This window comes from Bacillus rossius, chromosome 3 (assembly GCF_032445375.1).
Source record: "Bacillus rossius redtenbacheri isolate Brsri chromosome 3, Brsri_v3, whole genome shotgun sequence".
NCBI lineage: Eukaryota > Metazoa > Arthropoda > Insecta > Phasmatodea > Bacillidae > Bacillus > Bacillus rossius.
Window position 1 is genome coordinate 120,784,611 of NC_086332.1, and position 24,479 is coordinate 120,809,089.

General features: G+C 35.2%; 1 protein-coding gene across 4 annotated transcripts in view; it reads left to right on the top strand.

Annotated features, from left to right (window-relative positions):
* LOC134531206 (muscle-specific protein 300 kDa) overlaps nt 1-24,479 on the top strand; it is a 602,384-nt gene that overhangs the window by 164,099 nt on the left and 413,806 nt on the right. For all 4 annotated transcript variants that reach the window (XM_063366862.1, XM_063366865.1, XM_063366863.1 and 1 more), the window contains exons 18-21: nt 7,669-7,851; nt 16,921-17,055; nt 20,482-20,616; nt 21,624-21,785. In XM_063366862.1, the coding sequence (XP_063222932.1) occupies nt 7,669-7,851; nt 16,921-17,055; nt 20,482-20,616; nt 21,624-21,785 (615 nt within the window). The remainder of the gene's footprint in view (nt 1-7,668; nt 7,852-16,920; nt 17,056-20,481; nt 20,617-21,623; nt 21,786-24,479) is intronic.

A 24,479-nucleotide genomic window follows, 5' to 3' on the forward strand; every position in this document is an offset into this window, starting at 1 on the left:
TTGCCATTGAGTCACTTTGGCCACGTCTGGAAGAAGGTATTTTTTTTTACTAATTTAAGTGAGTTAAAATACTTTGAAACCCGTCAATGTACTGTTATGCAGTTTTTTCAGTTTCGTGGAATGTCGTAATTGTGTTACAGAAAACCTGGAAAAGTTCAGTTTTAGACCTGGAAAACCTGGAAAAATCAGGGGATTTCATTTACTATCTGGTAGACATTCTGTATATATTCCTTCAAATCAACACATAAATATGGTATTTTAGGTAGTCACTGAATGTAGATTGAACATTAAAAATCTTTTGATATCTAAGATTCAATACCAATTTTGAATATTATATTTGAAACCTTTGTTAAATAACTTAACCATGATTTATTATAGGAACCTTGACATGTGATTATGTTATAAGGTAATGACAGAATCTACGGTTTCTTAAACCTATTAAGTGACTTATAATGAAAATGTTACATTAACCACATCTAAATGATGAATGATCGAAACAAAACTATGACTTAGTACCAATAGAACAGTTCCAAGAACTCCTATCTTACCAGTGTATCCTCTGGGTGATTTCTAGATTTATAGTAAAAATACAGTAGAACCCCGATTATCCGTGTTAATGAAGGGGACGAGAGAGTCGGATAATCGAAAATCGCGGTTAGCAGAGTCATGCTTGCCTCAAAGGTCATTAGACCACAGACAGCCATCTGTGGACATTCGGAGATTACATATATACACATTATTTGTGTGCGTGTGCGTTTTTGACATAGAAGCGGACTGCTTAGTGCTTGGGCAGCAGTGGTTTTTAAGTCTTTCGTGTGCGGAGACGGCACGCGAGTCGTTGTTGCACCGAGGTGTGTGACTAGCCGCCCGCCAGTCCGAGGGCCCAAGACAGCTGATAGCTGCCAAGGTCACGCATTCTTTTCATCACTCGTAAGCGGCGCTGCCACACTTCGCTCGTTGCTCTGTTGTCAGTAACACCATCGGGCTGGTTATTGTTTTACAGAACGACTGCCTTCAAAATTCTTTTTGAGATAAGATTTTTCATACCAGTGCATTGAGACTTGATTTGATGGTTTTGAAACGGTGTCTCTGTCTCGTATAATTCACGGTGTTTTTATCCCCCTTTATTTTTATGAATTTTAAATGATAAGATTTTTTATTTTTAGCTTGCTGAACGTGGAATTAGTGCAAAAACGGCCTATTATGACTTAGTGTTGCAGATGGGTCGGAAATCTTATAACGACCACCTCTCTATAACGACCCTAATCTCGGGAACCGTGAGGGGTCGTTATATCTATTCTCTGTTCACTCTGAGCTGAGTTTTGAAATAAACAAACACCGTCGTATCACTGTGCCGCGTCAGCAAGTGATAGGCTGAATTTATTTTGCGTGCCAAGCACTAGTTGCAACACACACACATCAGTACAGTCGGTGCTCATAAAATAACGGAGAAGTAATATAACAGGAATATGGTTCTTCTGTCAAGCCTAGTTTTTTTAAAAAAATTTACGTCTGCTGTGATAAAATTACGCCACTTAATGGTACACCCTCCGACCTTTTCTGTTGAAACCATTCAAACAAACAAGTGTCCAAGTTGCTAAATGTGGATTATTTCATCGTCTTGCGTTTATTTAATCCACTTGAAGTGTCAGCCTATGAAGCAAACTGAAGGATTTTTTCGCGATTTTTTATGATGTCGCGCACTGTTGTGTTACCGACATTGAACTCAGTCGCAAGTTTGCAATCGTTTCTCCACTCTGAAATCATTCTATAATTTTTGTTTTGCTGTCGATGGACAGTACCACTCGCTTTCTTTTCTGTTCATTTGATGACATGATGAAATGTTGCGCTCAACACTTCCGCACAACACTACGGTATAATCCGTCGGAATGCAGATCACTGTTACAATACATAAAATTATCACCACCTTCACGCTTCAACAACGTACACTAATGGAATGGACTGTCTCCTTGCGCCAGGTAATCTCTGTGGCACGGCGCCGTGCTGTGTGCGGGAGTGTACAGTCCGGTCATGCGGACGTGGAATCGCGCACCAGTGTATAATCTATTCACGTAACATGGAACACAAAAATATTATTTACATACGTATGTATATACTAGTATTTTTTTTTAAACTTTCTGTGTATATAAACATAACTGAGTCAAAGTACTTTGACCAACATACATTTTGCAAAGTATTTTAACATTTACATACATTTTGAATCTTTGGTTATATGCAACTAAAAAATTGGACTTGATGGACATAAATCGCGGATAATCCGCGAATCGAATGATCGAGTCGCGGATAATCGGGGTTCTACTGTACCAATTTACCATCCAAAAGTAATAATTGAAAGGGCAAATTTAATATGAAAAATTTAATTAAAGACAAATAAGATATTCAAATTCCAATAATGCAAAACTGGGTACTATGATGTCAAACAAAAAATTTAACACCATAAATATACTGCAAACACACTATTAAATGGGCCACTTATGATACATTCTTTCGCAGTAGTATGGTCCAATTCTGATACACTTATGTAGAATGTTTGGGATGAACCCTTTGGCGTGCTGCAGTCTTATACTCGAAGCGGGATTCTATTGAAGTCTCTGGCATTTACCGTCATTTAACCTTGAGAGTTCATACAATTGGTAGCACTGGGTATTCACTGTAACTTCAAAGTCTTAATAGTTTTCATTGCTGTCTCAAACTGCAGAGCATTTTTTTATAACTGGCTGCTCCACACACACTTTTCTTCAAACAGAAAGTTCATAAAATAGGTTTACAAAGTTCCAAATATATAATACAATAATCCTTTGATCTTCAAAGTAACTTCCAAGTAGGACAATCTCTTATTTTGTGAAGTTAAATAATATACTTATATATTGTTCTTCATCATTTTTTATAATAATTTATTAATTTTTTTTAATTTACTTGTTACTCACTCTCATCTTATCCATACAAATTATTGAACTCAGACATTAATAAAAAGTTAAATGTTTGGACCAATCAGCATTCAGGTAAAAAAATTATACACAAGGTTGTAGAATTTGCCATAAACCTTAAAAATGAACATAATTGTAAAATAACTAGTATCTCACCTAAATTCAGAGTAAAAATTTAATTATATGGAGTAGTTCATAGAAATACACTAATCCCTCACTTACCACATCTTCAAATTGCGCAGATTCATTTAGCGCTATGTTAATTTTTCTGCCCCAGTCTTGAATAGCACGTCTATAAATTTCAGTTAGCACAAAATCGCCACTGGAAAAAAAAAAGTCGGGCATGACGCCACGAAGTCTGCTTCAACTCGGTGAACAACAGATGTACTGTGACATACAGTTAGCTATATGAGGGAGGAAGAGATGTGCGTGCATGTCTGACTACGCTATCGGCTGTTGTAAAAACGTCAGCTATGGCAAGTTCAATTGCAGCTATTGAGTGTAAAAGACCAAATATTTTTACATCCAGGCATATGCAGCCGGGCTGTACCGTTGTCGCCTGGCCACAGACCAGGCCATGATGAACTTCATTTTAGCCAGTGGCAGGGAACTCGCATTATTTTTATCATAAAAAAAATTATTTATTATTTTTTCTACAAAATTCCTTCATTCACCTTCAAAGTACTCTTCATTAGATGCGATGCACTTGTCAAGTCTTTTTTCCCACTGTTTGAAGCTTCTCTGGAGTTCTTCATTTTTGATATCCTCCAGTGCTTTTTGCGAAGCTTTTTTTACCACCTGCACATCATCAAAATGCTTTACCTTTTAGATTTTCCTTCATTCTTGGGAACAGGAAAAAATTGCACAAGGCTAGGTGTGGCGAATTCGGAGGTTAGGGAACGACAGACCACTCCTGAGAGGCCAAATAGTGGTTCACTCGTAAGGCAGTGTATGCTGGGGCATTGTCGTGATGAAGGAACCAGTCACTGTTCACCAAAGTTCCGGGCGTTTCCTCCGCACATCCTCTTGCAAACGTCTTAAAACTTCCAAATAAAAGTGCTGGTTAACAGTCTGGCCAGGGGGAACAAAGTCTCACGAACATCAAAAAAGTCAATGATCTTTGTCTTAACACTCGACCTCACTTTTCTTGCTTTTTTTTTTGGCCTGGGGAAGTTGGGAATCTTCCACTGGCTTGACGCTTGCTTGGTTTCTGGGTCATACATGTAACACCAACTCTCATTACCTGTTATGACTTTGGTCAAAAAGTTTGGTCACTTTCAATTCTTTTTTCAGGTACTGGCTCAAATTAAATTGAATGGTATTTTGATCCTGTTTAAGAAGGCGGGGAACAAATTTAGTGGCAACACTTCTCTTTTGCAAATCCTCAGTCGAAGTCCACCGGCACGAGCTCTAACTCACTCCTGTCTTTTCTGAAATTTTGTTGATCGTGAAACAATGATCCTCGTTGATTTTTTGGCGGATGTTTCCAACGTTATAGTTTCGAGATGTTGAAGGGCACCCAGAAAGAGCATGGTCTTCAACTCTCATCTCACCACGTTTAAAATGCCCAAACTACTCAAAAACTTGTGTGCGGCTTATAGCATCGTCCTTGAAAGCCTGTTGAAGCAGTTGGTAAGCTTCCATTGCTGATTTTCAAGCAGGAAAAAAATTTCAAACACATTCTTTGTTCTTTTAAATCTGCCATAACGACTTCGCATGCGGAACATGAAAACAGTAAGAGAAAAACAATACTACAATCAAATTTTAACCTACAAACTGATGCCATCTGGGTAGCTTTTTAGTGATGGTATCTACTAACCCCATCTTGCGGGAGAACTCTCTACTACTTCTACGAATGGCAGCTCGCTCTCAGTCTGGTTTGTTTTTTGGGTCTCCCCTCGTATGTGCACAAGCATCTGCATTTGAAATCATATTGGAATCATGGCTTCCAAGTGAGAGTGTAAACCATCATGTTAAAGTATTTGAGACAAAACTAGAAGTTTTATGGTATGCAGAATGTCACGAAGGCCACACTTATGTTGGTCAAACTTAGTTTAAAGTAAGTCAACTGTGCAAACGTTTGTATAAGTCTGATGCTATTGGTTATACTAGCAGAAATATATTTAATATTAGATTCTGGAACAAATATGAACAAATGATTCACATGGAAAAGGTTATTAAATGAATGTTGCAATGAAATTAAAATCACGGGCCTGACAGGATCGGTGTGAACCAAGCGGTTATATACGAATATGCACTTTAATTTTGAAAAATTAAAGTGTAAATATCCAGACAGTAATAGCGGATTCACTGCAGTAAAGGATGGTTTGAAAAGTTTGCAGAAAGGTATGTGACATGTGTTGGTCACGCCCGGGCATGCAAGTTAACCAGCCAACTGATGATAACTATCTCCTCTTACGCGGTGTTATATTTGTCATTCAAAGTATTCGATGGTAGGCTTATAAAGATAAATAGTGTGACATATTTATCATTTGAGTATTATTGTACGCATTAATATTATATAAAAAATATTTCCCTACACACTTTGGTACACATTAAGTAAATTAGCCTTTGCTATTTATGGATACTAATGCTTCAGAATATGCGATTTCAAATAACAAACATTTTTAGGGTGCATTAGTCGTTCTAAGTGAGGGATTGGTGTACAATACTTTAAAAGACAATTATTTAAAAAAATAAGTATGTTTTTCTATACTCTTGGCAGTTTAGTTTTCATTATTTGTTGTGTTGAACCAAAAGTTGTAGTAGATTAATATAGGAAAGTCATGTGCTTCTTGTGTCTCTTGTGGTTTTCCCATTTTAACAGGCCTTAGTTTCCTATACTGTCATCAATAGTATTTGGTTAAACATATTAAATCTTAAAGCCAAAAAGATAAACAAACATAAAGCTAAGCTAAACCAATAAAGAACTATTAGTAGTACTAAGCAATTTTGATGTCAACTTAATAAACACAATTATTCAAGACATATAATGTTCTGAACAAAATTAACTACCCTCACTTGTCTGTGGATAACTAACCTCACAAGTTTTTATTGTTATTACGTACCAATGTTTTGACACATTTACCATTTAACTACATATAAATGAATCCTTTCAAGATATTTTCCATTAATAAGCTTAAGAATTTTTACGTTAATGTTGCATTTTATGTATCAAAAAAATAGTTCTCATTTTGATGAGTAAACATCTTAGCTCTCGGTATACGACATTTGATAGTTGTAATTCATTGAAAATGTAACCTAAAGTGATTAACGGAAATGTCGGATAAAGATGGTGGACTCATGTGTACTAAAATAAACCCTCATGTAGTCTATTTCGTAAATATATATATATATATATATATATATATATATATATATATATATATATATATATATATATATATATATATATCAAACATTTTGGTCTGCCAAATGAAACATTATGTTAGTGAAACTACCGTGGAATATATTTAGTGAAGTAAAATAGTCATAGTAAAAAGTAATCTGAACTTTAGAAATTTGTTAGGAAAATGGCATTACAATCGTGATAATATATAGTTTCCTCCCTAAACTCAAATTGTTCAGATAACTTAGAGGTAGAATGCATGCTTTTTGACCTGAAGGAACAGGGTTCAAATCTTGCCACTGGGAAATATTTGTTTGTATTTTTTCAAAACATAATATAAAAATATATAAAAATTATATTAAATCAGCTCATTAAGGTTAAGGTTTGTTTATAGGAAGTATTAACAGTCAGAGTTCAGTCATTTAAGCAAAAACAAATTTATAAACATATACTTAGTGTTATAATATGTGTTTTAAAAGGTTTCAGTAATGCCATAGAAGTATAACTTTGTAACCTGTGCGGAAACTTTAATGAATTTGAACAAGATGGGCAGTATTTTAATCAAATTCCTTGTCAAAAATCAATTCCAAAGTCAGGATCTATTGGACTGCAACTTTTAGTTTGAAAAATACCTGAAAGATAGTGCCAAGTTCGTAATGTTGTAGAAAACCAACAAAATGATGTTAAAATATTTGATGCCATGTTTGTTCCAGCACAATTATCCTGGTTAATAAATTATTAGGTATTTTTCAGTTATTTAAAGGTATTTTGTTATTACTATTGAAGTTTACAAAATGTATTCTAGGATAGTTTCACTACCGCAATGTTTATTTTGGCGCAAGAAAGCTAAACATTAAAGTGTCATTAATCGTCTATATTAATAATATAATTTTATTGTAATAATTAATAATGTAATGAAATTGCTTCTTTGAAATGTTAGCACATAGCATAGTTGTACCCAAAGTCTGTCATATTAAAAATGTGGCCCATAATTTTTTTAAAAATGTTTATTCTCAAAATGTATTTTAAACATTCATATAAATGTTATCAAATGTATTGAAAAGTATAATTAATACTGTATATTTATTTTAATGGGGACAATGTCGTATTGAAATGTTAGTAAACAAAACACACTCAATGGTTGAAAAACTAATTTTTTAATGACATGCATTCTTTTAAAAAAAAACTATTTGATTTGCTCTTTTGATTAGCATTCTATTTTCCTAAAATAAATTTGGAATTACTTTTAGGAGCGGTTTTAATCTCTAATATCTGGAGAGTGGGGACTGAATTCATCCCAGATATTCTGCTTGTATAGTGCGTAGTTCTTAATAAATGCACAGTATATTTGGATTACTGTTTTCTGTACAGCTTTTCTTCTCACGCACACTCTACTACAAGTCGATGCTGGAGAGCAAGAATAAGGTGTTCCAGAGCATCGTGAAGTCTGTGGACCACAGCGAGGGAATAGACACAGAGGAGTTCCAGCAACGCATGCTGCAGCTGAATGAACGGTTCGCTCGCGTGACGCAGCAGGCTCAGCAGTGGGAGCTGGTGAGTTATGACCTGATGTTCAGTGTGTAGTCTGCTAGGTAATAATTCACACTTACTGTCTTGGCAGCAATGTTCCCAAAAATGAAATGTACTGCCGATACTATCTCAAGACTCCATTGCTTCACCTGATGGCTCAATACTAACTCCCTTCCTTCCTTCCTTCCTTCTCAAGTCTTAAGTATTGAAGAAAAAACAAACAGTACCAAAGTTAACTTAGTAACTTGCACTTTCTCTGTAACAAAGAGTTTTTCACTAATTACAACTCACCAATTGGCTATGACGTCTAATAAATCGATAAACGCCGGCTGCACGCACAAAAAAGTGTCCCGTTACGCACATTGTTCCGTTGCGCTGTATCCCGTTACGTTCAATGTACGCTTGCACTGCATCTATCTCTCTTCCACTCGACTGTTTATAAAGTGAAGTGGAAAGTTAATGTGGTTTTCATTGCTTATTACAACAACAATTTCGGCAATAAAGGTTAATTATTCTTGCATTTTAAAAATCTGATTACTAGTATAATTTCAAGTATTTATTCTTTTATTATTAAAATAAAAATGATTCAATTTTATTCATAATGTATGCAATCCTTTCATCAATGTTTTGTTATGACGTCACGTTAAACTATCTTCCGTAAACCGACTTTACAGACAACCAATTTTTTTTTATGCAAAGCGAATATGAAGTTAAATGTTTAATGAAGTTGAATTGAATTAAAATAATAAAATTTAAATGTTTATAATGTTATAACTTATTGATTATGAAACTAATATGGCCTTATATCTAACACCATTCTGTGGAAATTATGAAATAACAATACATAATATTAATAATGTGCATTCATAAAAGCAGACCTGAGTGCCAGCCACCACTTGTTTTTATTTTTTTACTTAATCAACTTTTGTCATGCAAAACGTATATAATACACAAAAAGTAATTATTTCCATACCATAAAACAATATTTTACAGTCCAAAACTGTGCTAAGGTATTTTTAAATGTTATGTCACATACTAAAAATATCAGTAAATAAGTTGTAAAGTTTGTAATAACATTTTTAATAAACAAAAAGCTATTACATTATTCAAATAAATACTAAAATATATAAAAAATACAAGATGAAAATCCTTCTTGTTGTTTGTTACACACAGAACAAAGAACATCATGTTGGCATCATACATCAACACTCTTGAGTGGCACTTTTTTAAATTGTTTTTTTTTTTAAATTCACTTGCTATGTCTCTTGCTATGACTTATCATGTGTCATGTTCATGTATTCTAAAATAATGCTGATATTGATTGCTTAGAACCGTAAAAAATATTTTCTGGTAAGAGTAGTTTAGGGAATCTTTAGCTTTGATTTAAATCTAAAATAAAATATACCTTCAAAAAACTGTGTAAATTTCTCAAAAGGGTAAAAATAAAAATCAATCATGTAAATCGGTTTCTTCAAATTAACGTGGCTGATCATACTAATGTAACCAACTTGAGAAATCAAAAAGCACAATATTGAAATTGAAAAAGTCAGGCTGTAGCATTGCAAGCACTTACCATCTCAACATATAAATCATTGGCATAAATAATTTTATTATGTTTTTGATAATTTTCAGTACCTGGTCAGGTATTCTGTTTCAAAGTAATGTGTTGTTTTGCACTTATTTCTTACTAGTTCATGTCTTTAAGTTTGTCTCTTAATTTGCTTAATTTAATTTGCTTAATTTGCCTATTTGGCTGGTTGGTTAAGTTTTCTAGTGTAGTCATATATTTTCCTTTACTTTGTCTGAAAGCATGATGATCCATTGTGACTGTAAATTACATCAGTGTTAGAGAGAGAAAGAGAGAGGCAGGTATACCTTGAAGTGCAAGAGAGAGACAGAAATGATAGTTCCCCGCCGAGCGTAGGAACTCAAGGACAAATATATCATCAAAATTGTAAAGAGACAGAAAAGGGAAAGCCCCTAATTAAATGTATGCAGAGTTGTTTCATTTCTTGTAACTTGTGCTTTGATTGGCAGATTTTTTAAAGTGTGTCTTAACTTTTATGTGATTGGTTGTGGGGGACATGTGACCATCTCCCTCGTTTGTGAATGAAGGTAGTCAGGTTGGTCGGTAGTCATGGTGTGGTCATGGTAACGAATGGTTGCGGTCGAGTGATGGCTCAAAATTAAATAATAATTATGTATTTGAAGTAAATATCGCAGCTGCAGTCTGGGCGGCGCCAATTAATAAACATTTTTGGACATGTTGTCTAGAATTTGTTAACTGCAGAAGACATCGTTGTTAAGCCCACAATGAGGCAAACATGAGTCTTTTTGTCGTCGTCCAAGTATGGAAGTACTTGGCTTGTACCATGAATTTGTGTGAAATCATGGGATTTAATAGCAGAAATAAATAATCGTTTCATCGGAAAATTTGGTACCAGTTTTAAGTAAATTGTTTTCTCAAATCAACAAACTTTTTTTTGTTATTTTTTATGTATAATCTGAAACAGTGTTGTGGTCAGAAGATGGTGGCCCTTGTGCTTATGTGAATTTTCGGTATAAAGGATAATAAAAAGCATTAAAAATCGGTCTTAGTTTTCAAGAGACTTAATTTTCATCATAATTGATTTACAGCAACATTTTTATGAAACTTAAACAGTATTTTTGAACCAACAAATTCTTCAATTTTTATGTGCAAATCAGACGAATTTTGAGCTAGCTAGGAGGTCTGGGTTGTAACAAGGCTTATTACTGAGGAGCAGCGAATCTTAGACTGCTAATGTTTTAAAGCTTTGCAACAAACGTTAAGCTTCACACCAGATGCGAAGCTTCACATTACATTCAAAACATTAGATAAAGCAAACAGCAAATTTACTGGGGAAGTCAATTATAATTTTATATTAATAAGAGCTTTGATTGATTCGCTTAGTAAAAGCCTCGCACAAGCCTACAATTGGCCCTTTGGAGCGAACTTGTGTCCATTCATTTGAGGCACATCTTTTAAATAAAATAATAATTAATCTATAAAATGTATATTTTTTTGTGCAGGAGACTCATGGACATGACTTTAGTGCATCCTTGTTGTTGGTTAAATGGGAAAACTTTATTAAATTTTTTTCTTTTCAGTGACTAACACATATAAAATAATGTCCTTATTGACGTACCCTTCACTGCATAAAAGATTTAAACATGGTGTCTACAGGTCCTAGAAGTTCTGAAAGTCAGGAATAAGTAAGGAAACTGAAGACTTGTAATAAAAATCACAAAAGGTTCCTAAATAAATGTCACTGCTGCTGAAAGTAATGTAACTTTAATTCCCAGCAGCAGTTTGCTAACTGGCATTTTGTCTTGATGCCTCACTTGAGTTTATAGTCACACGTTAAATATAATTACTTGAAGACTGTCCACATTTTAGCTTTCTAATTTAAAATTTGATATTTTGGTACAAATCATAGAAATTTTGTTATTAAATTTTTTCATGTTAAATTTTAGTTATAGATTTATTTCAAAAGCACTCTTTGATAAAACAACTTGAAGCAAAAATTTAATTTAAAGGTCGTGAAAAAGCCCTGAAATTAGTTCACCGGGTATTTGTAGACACTAGGCCTGTGCGAAGCTTCGACTAAGCGAATAAATCAAAGCTCTTTTCGATATTCAATTTTACTTCACCAGGAAATTTGCTTATGTTTTATTTGAAGCTTTGGTTGTGATTCAAAGCGTTGCGTCTGACATGAAGTTTCGCGTTTGTTTCAGAGCTTTAAAATATTGAAAGCCTACGATTCACTCATGAAAATATATATATATTTTTTGTGTTGTCTATGTGTTAGGCTTGAATAAAGTTGGTTACTTAAAAAAAAAATGAAGGCACTACGTTGGTTTTTATGAATGTTCAATATTAATATTATGCATTGTCGTACTAGGGACTTAAGGGAACTTAACGAATGGAATGTCAGAGTGGCGCCACCACGTGATATGGGCAAACGATATCACACCAGTGGGCTCTTAAGGCGTCCCACATGCCTCGTGGTTCAGGAGCAGGAACACGTGGTCACTAGACTAAATACTCACAGGCTCGTCGCACTCATTTTATTGCGGTAACGTTACAAACAAGTCTCCAGCTGCGCTACGTCTATATTACTAAATTAAAACTGTTAAAAACGCCAACGGCGAGAAAGAATCGGTTTACAGGCTGACCAGGTCACCTCGTGGCCTGGCCTCGTGACCCGAAGACGCGGTTCGTGTTTAAACGTTCGAAATGAACTTAAATATTTATTAAAACGAGTCGGCCACCTGGAGTAGGCCTCCCAGATAGAAAAAGGTTTTAGAAATTATAAAAAGTCCGGCGGATGTTAAGAGATCAGTTCATTGTAAAAATGTGAAGTTGCGAGGTGCTCACAAAGCATCCTACCCCGGGTGACGAACGGAAGCGACTGAAGTGGCCAGGGCAGCATGGCGGCTGGAAAGCGCTGGATTTACCGTTAGTCTCTCCTGTTATTCATTAATACATATTTAACTAAAACAAACACACTAAAAATTCTATAATAAAATTATACCAAGACTTTAATTATTTATGTCAAGTATTCATTATTTTAATTAGGATTATGGTTCAAACTGGTTGCGGGTAGTTCCATTGGCTGGCACATGGGGCGCTGCGCCGTCCTTACCAACTAGCACTGCAAACAGATTTCCTTGGGGAATATTTTTTAAAGAAAAGAAAAGAAAAAATTACGTAAACATTAAGATTAAATGAGAAAACAAAAGGTGTCGTGGCACAGACTCTACTCTCGCCTCTTGTCGGCAGCCTCACACGCACACACACACACACACACACATGCACTTGTTGGCAGGAGGTTTGAAATAGAGGGTGTCGGTGGGAGGAGAGGGGGTTGGCAGTGGCGTGAGGCACATCGGGCTTAGGGAGGGCGTAGCCCTGGTCGACGTCAGCATGTTTATTTTATAATTTTTATTGATTGACGTTATACGGAAATGAAGAAAACTCCTATGAAAATTGGGATTCGTAACATTTCCACACTTAAAATGATACCCAAACCAGCACCCAAAAGAATGAAAGCTCTTTTTGTGACTCGTTTCGACCCAAGTGTACAAGAACAAGAAATTGTAGAATACATCTCAAGTGAACTGAACTTAGATCATATTAAAGTAACGAAGATGAAAACTAAATTCAATTCATATGCCTCCTTCCATGTTCAGGTTTTAGAAGAGGACTTCAGTCGAATTAATAACATTGTGTTTTGGCCCAGCGGCTGCCTAATAAGCCCCTTCTATGGTAAATTACACCCAGAACAAATCTTGAGCAACTCATCCACTACCGAGGAACTAAACACCTCTACCTGCAACATCGCAACTAATTCTACTGCTATTTCTAAGCCTACATCTGCTCCTACTTCTGCCTTAGCGCCTGGAGGGGCTTCTCACTAGTTCAGTGTGAAACTTAAAAATGAGGAGTTTATTTTATTTTATCAGAATGTAAGAGGCTTGAGAACCAAAGCAATTGAATTTTTTGAAAACATCTCGCGTAGTGATAATGATTTAGTATGTCTAACTGAAACTTGGTTCACCGATAATAGTCTGAATTCTCATTATTTCAACAATAATTACCTTATTTACAGATCTGATAGGGACCCTGTATTAACTTTGAAGAGTAGAGGTGGTGGTGTCCTGACTGCTGTTAATAAACATAAATTCAAAAATGTAACATCTACGCATGAATATGACTATCCAGGAATAGAAGCTGTCTGGATAAATATAAGAACACATGATAAACCTTTAATCATTGGGAATATCTATATTCCCCCTCAAACAACTCCTTCAGCTTACACTTCATACTTTGAGGCCCTTGAAGATAAGTTTGTGAATTCTGATGTCTCTTTATTAATAATTGGTGATTTTAATGTTCCAGGCATTGTCTGGCCTCAATTACATACCCAAAATATAGTTCATTAAAATATTAAGTCGAAAGCCAGATCATTAATCAACTTTGTATCAGCAAGAGGTTTAATTCAGCTTAATCAAACTCAACCTTCGGCCCAACTCTTGGACCTATGTCTCACTAATATTGAATCATGTCTGGTTAGCAAAGCTCTGGAACCACTAGTTAAAGAAGATAGCTTTCATCCTGCATTAGAGATAAACTTCCAATTTGATATGTCAATAAACGATAATACACCGTCTTCATATAAAAACTATAAGATTGGTGACTATCTCGGCCTTTTTATTGCTCTTAGGGACCATGACTGGTCAATTTTATACAATTCTAAAAATATAAATACCATGGTTGACTACTTAACGTGTACAATGAATGATCTTATAGATTTATTTGTACCTACTACTATTAAAAAGGCTAAAAAATATCCCCTATGGTATTCCAACCAACTAATAAAATCTCTTAAGAAGAAATCGCACTATCATAAATTATATAAACGAAATCTGAATCCTTTTTACTATTTATTATTCTCAGATTACCGTAAGGAAACTAAATCACTTATGTGTAGGGATAAAACAAACTGGCTTTGTAATATTAACAATAAAATTAAGCAAAACCATAAAAAATTTTGGAATTATGTTAAAATAATGAGAAAGGGTTATAGTCAGCATCCCTTAATTAAAATTAATAACTCAATTACGGATAATAATTATTTAATTGCAAATTCCTTTGCTGAATATTTTTCAAGTGTCTATGTTACTACAAATAACACAAATAACCAAAACATATCTCCTTGTTGTTCATACAATATTCCAATGTCTAATATCTCGATTAGTTTAGTCCTATGGAGTATAAAAACCTTAAAATCTACATTGTCCACAGGACCTGATAACATACCAAATTTTATCATCAAAGGTTGCTCCTTAATCCTTGCTCCTCTCTTACAGCATATATATAATTTCAGTATTCTAAATAGCATCTACCCTGATAAATGGAAAATTGCCAAGGTTATTCCTGTACACAAAAAGGGCAAAACTTCTATTGTTTCAAATTATAGGCCTATATCCCTGTTAAATGGATTTGCCAAAATTTTTGACAAAATAATATTTAAACACTTAGCGTTTAACGTAAATAATAGATTGTCTGATTCACAGCATGGGTTCAGAACAGGTAAAACAACCATGACAAACTTAGTCTCCTTTCTTAATCCTATTTATTCAGAAGTCATCACACGTGGTCAAGTAGATGTTTGTTACTTTGATTTAGCTAAAGCTTTCGACACTGTTAATCATCAAATACTACTAAGTAAATGTTCCAAAATTGGGCTAAGTGATAAATATTTATCATGGTTAACAAGCTATTTAAATAACAGAAACTTTTATGTTTCAGTACAGAATATAAGTTCAGATCTCCACCCAACTCCTTCTGGCGTCCCGCAAGGTGGCACACTATCTCCTTTACTTTTCAATATCTACATTGATGATATAATATCTGGATTAAAGAACTCAGTTGGCACTCTTTTTGCCGATGACTTAAAGATATATAGAAAAATCTCTTCATATCATGACAGCTATCTTCTACAATGTGATATTACAGAAATTGCAAATTGGTGCACAAATAATTTTGTCTATCTAAACATGGAAAAAACTGCTATCATTACCTTCTCTAGAAAAACCTACCCATTGCAATATGAATACAAACTTGATATCTCACCTATTAAAAAATCTCAACATGTCAAAGACCTAGGAATTTTACTGGATCAAAAACTATTTTTTCATCTTCACATTGAAAACATTATCTCGGTATCTAACAAAATACTTGGTCTAATTAAATTTATCACCTTTAACACCTCCAATATTGACTCTATTCTCTCCCTCTATACAGCTCTAATAAGATCAAAACTTGAATATGGTTCTATTATATGGAACAGCATCAATAACACTGATATTGAAAAGCTTGACAGGATTCAATCTAAAGTATCTGACTATATTAACAAAAAATTAAATACCATCAATAACATAGATTTAAATTCCCTCCTTGGTTCATTATCAACTAGAAGAAAGATCTTAGATGCCATTTTTGTCTTCCATTGTTATTATGGTAATCTTATATGTCCTCATATATTTGATGTTACTGGCATTAAAATTCCTTCTTTTAATAGCCGTAACCCACCTTTTTTGTGCACACTTTTAAATACAAATGATATTATATATAGACTTGTTAACAATTTTAATATGTATGTTAATCACTTACAACCTACCAGAGAGAAAAAACTTGTTAAAAAAATTATTATTTCGGCATCCAAAGATTAATTATCTTTATGCTCTAATGTTATTACCTAAATTATTTAATACCAGATGTATTAATCTAAGGATACCAACTGTATTTTTCCACATAATATTATATGTTCTGTATTTATACATTTATTACTCTCATGAAACATTTTTGTTATTTTAAGTACTTTTCAGAAGTTAAGCACTTATATGGATATTTGTATGTTATGTTGTCTTGTCTTTGTTTGTCCTACTTTTTGTTGTTCTTATAATTTATTGTTCTGTTCTGTTACTGTATTTGTTTTTTTTACATGTCTTACATGTTGTGCCCACCGTTGGAGCCTTGTGCTGTTGGTGTGGCATGTAACAAATAAATAAATAAATAAATAAATAAATATATAAAGCCCATTTGGTTAATCAATTAATCAGTTCAAACATTGCAAACTTTAAACTATTAATTTTTTACTTCAAATGTGTATTTTGTAAAACAAGTATAATACAGCTTCACCGAGAACATTATTCGCAAATTGATTTGACTTCGCAAATATTTTAAACATTCAATTTGATATTCGCTTTGCATCATAACACTGCTATTCGCACAGGCCTTGTAGAAACTCTGTCAAAGAGTGTGTCTTTTACAAAGGTATGCTGGCTATCGCAATATTAACAGATTCTGTACTTTTTGAGTATGAATTCTGAATTGGTTTTAATTTTTTTTACTAGACAGTTGCTTGGGCTAATAGTCTTACGGAGGGCTTGAGACATGATGGTATGTTCATTACTAAGTACAACTTTTTTTTTGATTAACTGAACAATACATAGTTTACAGTATTTTACAAAATATATATTAATTGCTTTGAAAAAATGTTTCAGAAATTACAAGAAGCCATCCGCTGCTGGCACAACTTCCGTGAGAGTGAGCACGTTATTTCAGATTGGCTCCAGAAAGCTGAGAAGCTGATTTCTGAAAAACATATTGACACCAAGCAAGCAGTTCAATCTCACAAGGTAACACAACTCTAGGGTTAAAAGACAAATACAGTAAATCCCTCTCATAAAGTTTCTTAAAACCCTTTGTTGCCTGATGGTACTTTCCAGTACCAGAAATTTCACAGTTAATTTCTCTAAAACTGATGGTTGAGCATTATTTTCCTGCCTGGTGGTACTCAAGAGTACTATGTTTTTGATGCAAAAAATATTGGGTTTTTCTATTGCTGTAGTGGATGGTCTTGTGAGAGGTATATCTATGGTAAGGTGCATATATTGTTACAATTTTTTGAAGTGCTATCCAAAATTTTTTTTTTTTGGTGCAATTGAGGAACCTGGTATCGTTCTAATGTTGTAAACCTGTGCACATATGCTTTCTTTAGTGACTCATGCCCAACTACTCGCCAAATTACCAATAGTTACTTTGTGAGACACACAAATGTGTTTGGTACTTGTAAGTACCAACAGGCAATAGGTGTTCTGATTGTACATGGACACATAACCTCTTGTTTTGGACAGGTTATGTGTTATTGTTTTAGTTTTGGGTAGTCAGTTTGTCACACACATGTTTCTGAGTTTATTTTAAGTTGTTAATATGTCTGAATTACCAATTAAACGTGTAAAAAAATTCACTGAAGAGCAAGTTTTGAAAAAATAAGAAGATATTCCCCTGGACAATAGTGAAAATACTGACATTGAAGATGATGATGAAAGGATGTTATTCTAAGTCCCTGTACAGAAACGTTCGATGATGTTTTTGAAAGAGAACTTTCTGAAATCCATGGCGAAATAGCTTGCGAGCAGCCAGACAATGCAAGTAGGCTTGAAGATGGTGAAGTGGAACCATCGCAAAGCAATGGACAAAAATTACTTGGAAATGAAAACAGAAAATGGAAGAAACGTGACCTTAGCACAACAGTTCCAGATTACAGACTTTTGTATGACGTTTCTGAATCAAGATTCGGTCACTGTAAGTCAGCGACAGATATATTTTGTGAAATGTTTGCACCTGAAGTGGAAAACATAGTGTTTCAAAGTAATCTTTATGCTACACAAAAAAACAAAACTCTAAATTTGAAGAACCATGAGCTTTTGGCATTTGTAGGAATTAATTTCTTCATGGGATACCACAAATTACCTTCATGGAGACATTATTGGAGTACAAGTGAAGACCTTGAAATCCCTTTAGTGCGGAAAACAATGAGTCGGGACCGATTCGACTTAATTTTGAGTTGTTTACATGTGAATGACAACACACAAATACCTCAAAACAATTCTGACAAACTTTTCAAGCTACGGCCACTCATTTACACTCTGAATTCTACTCTACTTTTCCAGAAGAATACAGCGGTACGAGAGAACTAAGTGTCGATGAGTCAATGATATTATTCAAAGGCAGAAGTTGTCTGAAGCAATATAATCCAATGAAGCCTGTGAAGAGAGGTTACAAGTTGTGGTGCATATCAGATATGAAAGGGTATATTCTAAATTTTGACGTGTATCAGGGTAAAAATGAAGTGCTAGCAGAAGAATTTGCAGGTTATGGACTCGGGGAAAGGGTTGTTCTACAGCTTACTAAGGGATTTTGGAATACTGATCGGAAAGTGTTTTTTGACAATTTCTTTACGTCCCTGCCACTTCTCGAAAGATTGAAAGAAGAGGGCACACTTGCTTGTGGGACTATTCGTTCAAACCGCAAAGGACTACCACAAAACTTTGGCGATGGTGGGAGTATGAAAAAAGGTGACTTTGATCATAGGGTTTCTTCAATAGACACTACAGTCTTTCAGTGGAAGGATAATAAACTGGTAATGTTTGCATCAAATTTCCATGGGAACGAAGAAACAACTGTATCCAGAAAGCTGAAGGATGGATCATGTATTCCTGTGACTTGCCCTGTTGTGGTGGACGACTACAACAAGCATATGGGAGGAGTCGATCATGCTGATCGACTTCGTCTTGTTTATGGGTTGGGTCGTAGGTCTAAGAAGTGGTGGCACCGTCTTTTCTGGGGTATTCTGGAAATTCTGTTTGTGAACTCATATGTAGTGTATTGCAGTTTATTTGAAAAAACTACACTATTAGAGTTCAGACGTAGTGTTTCTCTTGGCATGATGAACAAAATTGGTATGCCAACTGCAGGCAAAAGCCCACGAGAGAGAAACCCAACTAACAAGAACAGCACTGCAAAGAGGAGAAAATCAGAGTATTCTGTGACAAAAGATGTTCGTCTTGGCAATCTTGGCAGCCACTTTGTAAAGTTTGTTGAAAACCGTGGAAGGTGTGAAGTGTGTTCGAAAAACCAGATCCAGTCAAGGTCTTATTCTAAGTGCACTGCATGCGGAGTATTCCTTTGCTGCAATGATAAAAAGAACTGCTTTACTGTGTACCATGAAGTGGCCCTTGATTGAATGTTCTATTTCCAAAAATCCTTTTTTTTATTTATTTTATTGTATTTTTTTATGGTACTAAGTGGATTTTTTTTTAAAGTACCTATTAAGTTATATGCTCTATTTTACTTGTCATTAGATTATAAATTACATTGGTTTGTTTACATTAGATATTTTTAATACTTGTATATGTTGGGTAAACAATACTTTTTAGTCGCATAGTCCCTGTCGGTACTCAGGAGTAGGTACCACTTCATACAATTAATTATAGACATAATTAAAAAAATTGAAAAAAATTTAGATGTTATTTGAAGACTTATTTATTACAAAAAACATAAAAACTTTCATTATTTTAGCTGTTTACTGCTGTCAGGCAACAAAGGGTTAAGGTACTTAGAAATTTAGAGTTATTAACAGGAAACATTAATTTATTAAAGGGGTAAATTTACCTTGCAGGAAATGCAGGGTTTTCTTAAAGGGTTCTACTGACCATATTTAAGATCAGAATTATTTGCAGTTTATATAATATTGTACAGTTAAAATTTTTTTATCTCAGTATTTTGATAAAAAAAAATCAAACATTTACAGATAAGGATAGGATTGTATAAAGAACATTACATGATAAATTTTAAATTTTAAATCTTTGTGTATTATCATGAAACTTTTTCTTTAAACATTAAAATCCAATAATAGATAATTCTATAGTGTATTTAATTGTAAAATTGAAACATTTACTGCTTGTATATCTCTTTCCTACATTTTTGATAATCTGTTCTAAAAGCACCTGGACCAGATCTGCGTATGATTAAACTAAAATTTTTCTTGGTAAAACATTGGCAAGGTGGTTACAAATTAGAAACAAAAGTTTTATTTGTAAATATATCATTAAAGTTATAACTTTTTAAAGGGCAAAGCTAACACAAAGGCACAGTAACTTTGAACAATTTATGATAATAAAATGGATTATTTTTAATCACTTATAATTTCAAATAAACATGCAGTGAAGGTTTGTAAGAGGCTGTGAAAGCACGAGGATCGGTGGTGTGTTATGCCGCAGAGCTTCTTCGACCAAGTGAACGAGCGCTGGACCCAGGATCTGGTGAACTCCGCCCAGGACCTGCGCCAGTGCCTGCCCGCCGACCAGCACCGCCCCGTGTCTGAGGCTGTTGAGCAGCTGCAGGCCAGGTGGAAGGTACGTCACTCACCATTAGGCTGCACTTTATATGTGCCTACCTGCAGCTGGTAGCCTTAGATGGTAGGCACAATACAAAAACACTAATACAGTAAAACTAAAACAAGCAAACACAAACAAAGCAAGAGGTGGAAAAAAAAAAAACTAAACACATTTGTAGGAACACACTAACCACGAAACAGTGCGTGCTATTAAATGTAATTTATTTGGCACTAGATAGAGAGCGTGCTTTGCATGTAATCGGAGAGCTATCGATATCCGACTACGTACGCGCACTCTATACAGGCATCAATGTAACCAAACATGAATAATGGCAACTAGCACTGGCTACATTATTATAAGCGGTACACAGAGGCAACAAAGACAAATAGATAAAGGTTATAACGTTTGAAAATGTCTTTAAAAGAAAATTTACACATCGGACAACTTCGTATTTCTGTTAATTAAAGAAGTACGCGTTAATATATGAACAAATAATAGGTTTAAACTTTCAAATACAGTGTTTTCAATGGCAGCAGAAGTTTATGGGCAACATCTTACATGGAAAAAAAAAAACGTATATCATATTGAGAAAATGGCTGAACCGAAACATTTGACCATATTTGGACGGGAAATTTTATTTTGCAGGTACATCTTAAACAAGTATTGCAATTAATTAATTTTCCCATTATAACTACCAAACTGCCCTGACAGCAACTTGAAAACAGATTGCTGTTGCACGGTGCTTTATCCTGTCGTGTTTACTACCTGCACAAAGCGCTGAGAATATAACAGCGGGACCAAAAACATCCTGTGATGTTAATGCGACAGTTATTATTTTGAAATTTTGATGCGCTAAAATAACATTGCGACGATCATGCGCATGCAATGATTATGCAATAAAACATGATAATAAAGAATTTGAGTTAATTCTATCTTGAATTAATATTTGACCATGTTTTGTATGTTACAGAACTAAGTTTGTAAAATTAAACCTATTAAATGACTTACATTTGTGCACTTTATAGGAGGTGTTGTCATTTGCACCCTTGCACCTGATGAGACTGGAGTTCAGACTGGACGAAACAACGTTCACGCAGTACCTGAAAGAGATAGAGAAAGAAATCCATTCAGAGCAGCAATCTTTCCACAGACATGAAGATGTTGAAGCCATCCTTACAAGACACAAGGTAGGTCATGCTCTCTTTTATCACTTAACTGCATCACAAACTGTATATGAATGTATTCAAACAGAATTCGAGATGGGTCAATTAAAGGCTTTAATTCCTCAATGTCATTGATTCTCTGGAAAAAATGTATAAATGTAAGTGAGTGCTAATATCGTAAATTCCATAGAAGTTGATCCTTATTCTCTAAGCAAACAATATTTTTATATTAGTCAAACCTCTGAAACGACCCCTCATGGTTCCCAGGAATAGGGTAGTAATAGAGGGGGGGGGGGGGGGGGGTCGTAATAGATGTTTCCCGAAATTTTCAGTTGATTTCAACCCCCTCCCCCCAAAAAAAAAAAAAACTGCTTCTCGCTAAGAAACCAGCCGTACAATGGCAGGATGCTGTCACTCACAATGCTAGACGGCTATGCTTTAAACCCACTTCAACCTTCATGACAAGTTTGTCGCCCTACAGGCCACCTCTAAAGAAAATATGCCAAAAGACAGTTTATTTTTACTGGTTAATTTACATGTACGTTTTCTGCTTGCCGTAGTTAAATACACTAGGACCCTGATGTCACGAACCCCGGATTTAACGAAGCAGTGATTTTACGAATACATTCTCGGGAACCGTCAAAAAATTGGACATTTTGACCAAAATGTGAAAATCAGAAAAAATTAAAAAAAAAAACTAAATGAAAGATCATTAAAATCTGTTAATTTTAACACACAGCGTATTTTTGTGTCGGCTTTAATACTTCCAATAATGTTCATGTAAGAATATAAAAAAAATAATGGAACATTTCCTTTAAAAATATGGCAGCGGTAGGTTCTGCAACGTGAGTGGGCACACACGAAGCTCACCCGGCTGGCTGGCGGCAGCGGCTTCATTACGCATACCTAAGCTCATCCCTCCCTCCATAGGCGTGCGCACGGTAGGTGCCACAGGTGCCTTGGCACCACCATTAGGGATAACGTTATTTGGTTTTTTACAAGTAGAAATAATACATACTTAAAAAAACCGTATTATTTCCAAAAAAATATGTTTTACAATTGTGTCGAGTTACAGATATGTGCTCATAACACTATCAGTACATCAATTATCAACAGTGGCGAATACAGAAAAATCTCAAAAGGGGAGGGGGGGGGGCGCAGGTCTACCTCTTCCACACACTCCCTTGTTACGTCACCTTGGTTGCTTGGATGCAGCCAGAGATCTTTTTCCAAGCTCTATCCGTTTCATTTACGTGCAAAGCTTAATAAAACTTTATTCAAACTGTTTCCAAGACATGAAGTCGTTAAAGGTAAGTTTATGAATGTGTATTGTATAACATTGGCGGCCCGGTGCGCGCCCTCCCCTTGCCAAGAACCATGCTTGGTGCTGGGCTGCCCTGGTCAAGGGTGGCGCCCTCCCCTTGTCAAGAACCATGCTTGGTGCTGGGCTGCCCTGGTCAAGGGGGGGTGGGCGCCCCCTGCGCCCCCCCCCCCTTATGAATCCGCCACTGATTATCAATCGAACCAACTATACACACGGAAACAAGCCAGGTGCAATTACTTGCGTTATACACGCGGGCCGCAGCTACGAAACTTCTGAAATGTAAATACTTCTCCTAGTTCTCCTCGTATTACATAGAATGCGCGCTCGGTGTCCACTGTTCACTCCACTCGGCAGGCGCACGGAATAATAGCCGCCGTCCACCAAGTAGCACTACTGTGTAGTGTTTACTCTTACTGTTTACTCATCAGATTACTGTTCTAATGAGTACACGAGTACAGCCTGTGTTTGTTACGTGGATCACTCATTAATTAATTATCATTTTATTTTCACTAGTTGACAGTTGATATGGTTCGTTAATTGCTGTATATATCTGTCTGTATGATGTATAAATGGGTGATTAAAATTAAAAAGCCCGATCCCGAAAAGGATTACTCGATGACTTATATATGCAGTCACCGACAAAACCTTTTTGTTGTATTCCAAAAGTTAAAACTTTTGCCCACTCTTATTTGTGTACTTTTATTATTTTAATATTTTACATATTTGAGGTATGTTACAAAAACTCCCTTGATTTGTTGGTTTTAAAACTTAACATTTGAGAATATTTTTTCTAGCATTTATTTGGCTTCTTCAGAAAACATGTAAGTACGGTTTTTCAAAGCCACCAGAATGAATTCCGTGCAAACTATTTGTGGAATTTACTTTATGGCTCAACAAAGTTAAAAACTGTAAATAGTTTAGTAGTTTTTCTGGCGATTATAACGTTCAAAGCCATAATTTGTCATAAAAAATGTTAAAATTTTTACATCTGTGTATTTAATTTTTTTGTTCGGAAACACCTTAAATAGCACCATTTTGCACTTTCAAATCCAAATTTTTCCGGGTGAGGACCCCCGGACCCCCCGCTTTAGGCTCGGGTCCGTGAATGATAGGGCTGTTGTGTAATCTGGCACCACCACTACTGAAGTCCTGCGCACGCCTATGCCTCCCTCCCCTCGTTAACATTCTTCAAGGCTAGCTCATCCCTCCCAGACACACAAACCATCTAGTGTCCTCCCTTATAACACCCTAACTTCGCTCCCCTTTGAAAATCCTTCAGTGAGAAAATGCTCATTTCACCCTCCCTTCTCTCGTAAAATTGTGCTATTATGAATGGGGTACTAAAGCGGTGAGGGAGGGGTAAGATCGTTGTAAATATTTTCTGACCCCTCCCT